The sequence below is a fragment of the Sapajus apella genome, unplaced genomic scaffold, assembly GCF_009761245.1.
Source record: "Sapajus apella isolate SASKATOON/1434 unplaced genomic scaffold, GSC_monkey_1.0 scaffold5957, whole genome shotgun sequence".
Taxonomy (NCBI): domain Eukaryota; kingdom Metazoa; phylum Chordata; class Mammalia; order Primates; family Cebidae; genus Sapajus; species Sapajus apella.
This window is the reverse complement of record NW_022442881.1, coordinates 1-3,042: the sequence shown is the minus strand read 5'-3', so window position 1 is coordinate 3,042 and position 3,042 is coordinate 1. Positions and strand designations below refer to the sequence as shown.

The window sequence follows — 3,042 nt, the reverse complement described above, 5'->3', positions numbered from 1 at the left end:
TGGGGTCTCTTCCTGTGTCTCTGCAACATTGATTCTTTAAGGAAGCACATGTTTTTGTTTTGCTTTGTTTTGTTTTTTATATTTGCTCACATGTCCTTAGAGGAAAACTGTATCAGCTTTTTTTTTCCTAGAACATAGACATAATACAATATCACCTTGTTGCATTCTACTCTATTAATGATGGCAATTTCAAAGACCATCAGAAATTCAATGGAGGGAAAATGGATTCCACCTCTAGATAGAGACTGCTAAGCTTCTGGAACATCATATAAGACTAAATACGGTCTTATGGCCATTATTTTTGGAAAACAAAATATACCAGAAATGGGTCAAGGGCTAGAAGCATTCACTAGAAAATTATTCCAAAGACTCACAGACATAAGTGTTTTGAGTTTCTCTTATTCAATGCATTCCCATTAAAAAGTGAGATTATAGTATCTTAAGTCTGTTTGTCTCTCCAGATAAACTCTGTATTTCTTAAAGATAGAAATTGTACCTCTTTTTTTTTTGTTAGAACAACTCAGCAAAATAAAATTCCTGTTTATTGTTGGACAACATTGTTTCACGCATACATCAAACAGGCCAAAAAAAATAAACAGCAACTTCATAGACAAAAAAGGAAAAAAAGGAAACCTTTTAATCTTTGGCCTTTTAACCATCTCATACAAACCAACTACTTATAGTACAGCTAAGTACATACACAACAAAGGTACTGGAATGCTCGGAATACGATTGTTTTTCTGTTGTTGTTTTTCGCTTTTTTTTTTTTACAAGGTTTTTTTTCTCCTTTGAGATTATAATGAACATGGTCACACCACAAGTAAAGTCAGAAGTAGGATAGAGAACGCTCCGAAGGCTGGTTTGGTCATCCGAGATCACTAAAAATGGCTGACCCTAACAATATGTACAAAAATATAAAATGTAAATAAAAAATACAAACAAATTTCCTTTTTAAAGTACTTTTAAGAAAAAAAGCAGGGCCTTGGAAGTTTTGGTTCTTTTTTCCTCCCCTGTTGCAAATTCTCATGGTTTGGGTTGGGTGGTGGAGAGCGGGTCGCGTCATCTGCGGGTGGCGCTGCCCGCGGTGGGCGGGCGGGCCGGCCTCTCTACTCGAAGGTGACCACGTTTAGATTCTGAGACGGGAAGTGGAGGGTGAATAGGTCACGGCGGCCTTTTTTTTGTTGTTTTTTTTAGTTTAACTTTTCCTTTTTTTTGCTGTCTAATCATCCTCGTCGGTCTTCTGCTTCTTGGTATCGACATCATCATCCTCATCATCTTCAGCTGCCCGCTTGCCCGTAGCAGACTCAGCTTCCTCATCTTCATCTCCATCCTCCTCCTCACCATCACCTTCTTCCTCCTCCTCTTCCTCCCCACCTTCTTCCTCTTCTTCATCTACCTCATTGTCAGCCTCCTGCTCCCCATTTTCCTCATTCGCATTCCCGTTAGCAGGGGCGTCTCTTCCATTTTCCGCCTCTTCAACAACCTCCTTCTTCTCCTTCAAGTCCTTGGTGGTGATTTCGGAGCTGGTGTCTACCGCTGCGTCTGACATGGTGGGGCACGCCGGTGATCCGATGCGGGGGATTTAAAAAAAAAAAAGCGAGAGTTCAAGGACTCTGGCGATTAAGCTGCTGGAGTCCGCGGCGGCGAAGGAGGCCCGCGGCGGAGGCGGCTGCTGCGAACAAGAAGTCGGACGAGGAACAATGCAAAGATGGCTTTTCAGAGCAGCCAGTGGGGGCTGTACCTCATTTTTTAATATGTGTGGGTGGCTGTGTATATACACATAAACATACATCCATATTATCTCTCACATATTAGGTATTCAGTAAATGCATCTTGAAATAAATGGACTATAATTGAGCTATAATGTTACAAACAGGGCTGATCTTATTTTGTCTCATATGAGGGCAAGAGTTAGTACGTTGGTAGGGTTAGTGTGCCATGTTGGGGCCTCTAGGAAGAAGAAGCATAAAACAAATTGAATGTGAATGTGATTTGGTATGGGTAATGCCAAGTAAAGTTAGAAAGAAGAAGGAACAGAATTTGGCAGGAAGAACTTTTACTTCCATGCAGATATGATAGTTGTGAAAAGAAAAAGGAAAGGGGAGACATGGCAGTAGCGAGGACCTCAAACTCTAGCGTTTGTACTTGCAGTATTCCTGCTGAGATTAGCCACTGTCTGGAAGCAGCCCAAAGGGAATATGACCTCAGTGCTGCAGTAGATTCTGAATCATGGAAGCTGGAGGCTGTTGTCTGACTGTAAGTCTCAGAATAATTTCTCACTTGAAGGGAGGTCCAAGTAGCACACTTTAAATGTTTTTTTTTTTTTATTTTTATTTTTGGAGATGAAGTCTTTCTCTGTCACCCAGGATGGAGTGCAGTGGCATGATATCAGCTCACTGCAACCTCTGCCTTCTGGGTTCAAGCCATTCAACTGCCTCAGCTTCCCGAGTAGCTGAAACTATAGGTGTGGGCCACCACACCCAGCTAATTTTCGTATTTTTAGTAGAGACGGGGTTTTGCCAAGTCAGCCAGGCTGGTCTCAAGCTCCTGACTTCAGGTAATCCGCCCACTTCAGCCTCCTAAAGTGCTGGGAATACGGACTTGAGCCACCACACCTGGCCATGGCTGACTTCTTATATCCCTTGCACCAGTACCAATCTACTCCACATATGGTAAGCAGTTCCTGCGAGTTTACTGAGACCCTGTCTTTAGAAAAGAAACCTAAAAGAGGGAAGTTAGTTGGACAAATTATAGTCACTGCCTCTAATACAGGTGTCAGAACTGAATAAGGCAATCATCTTTTCCTTTCTTCATGGTTCATTCTAAATTCTCCATATCCTCAGAATTATCACATCTTCAGGTTTTTGTTGGTGGTGGTGGTTTGTTTTTTGTTTGTTTGCTTATTTGTTTTGGTAGTGTGACCCAAACTTGTATTCATGAGGGTCTAAGCCTTAGATAATCTTTCACTTCTCAAGGCTAGCTACATTTGCCTGTTCACTGCAACAATTAGACAAGAGAGAATCAAGTGGTACACAGGCAAAT

At 41.7% G+C, this 3,042-nt stretch overlaps 1 protein-coding gene across 1 annotated transcript; it reads right to left on the bottom strand.

The window, feature by feature from the left end:
- Window positions 1–499: 499 nt before the first annotated feature.
- LOC116547977 (prothymosin alpha-like) lies at window positions 500–1,725 on the bottom strand. The gene has a single exon (XM_032273696.1). It carries the CDS (start codon window positions 1,547–1,549, stop codon window positions 1,220–1,222), a length of 330 nt encoding a protein of 109 aa, XP_032129587.1. The 5' UTR covers window positions 1,550–1,725; the 3' UTR covers window positions 500–1,219.
- Window positions 1,726–3,042: the final 1,317 nt, after the last annotated feature.

Bases quoted from the DNA above. Each gene is read 5' to 3' on its own strand.
- LOC116547977 (XM_032273696.1), bottom strand. From the start codon at position 1,549: ATGTCAGACGCAGCGGTAGACACCAGCTCCGAAATCACCACCAAGGAC.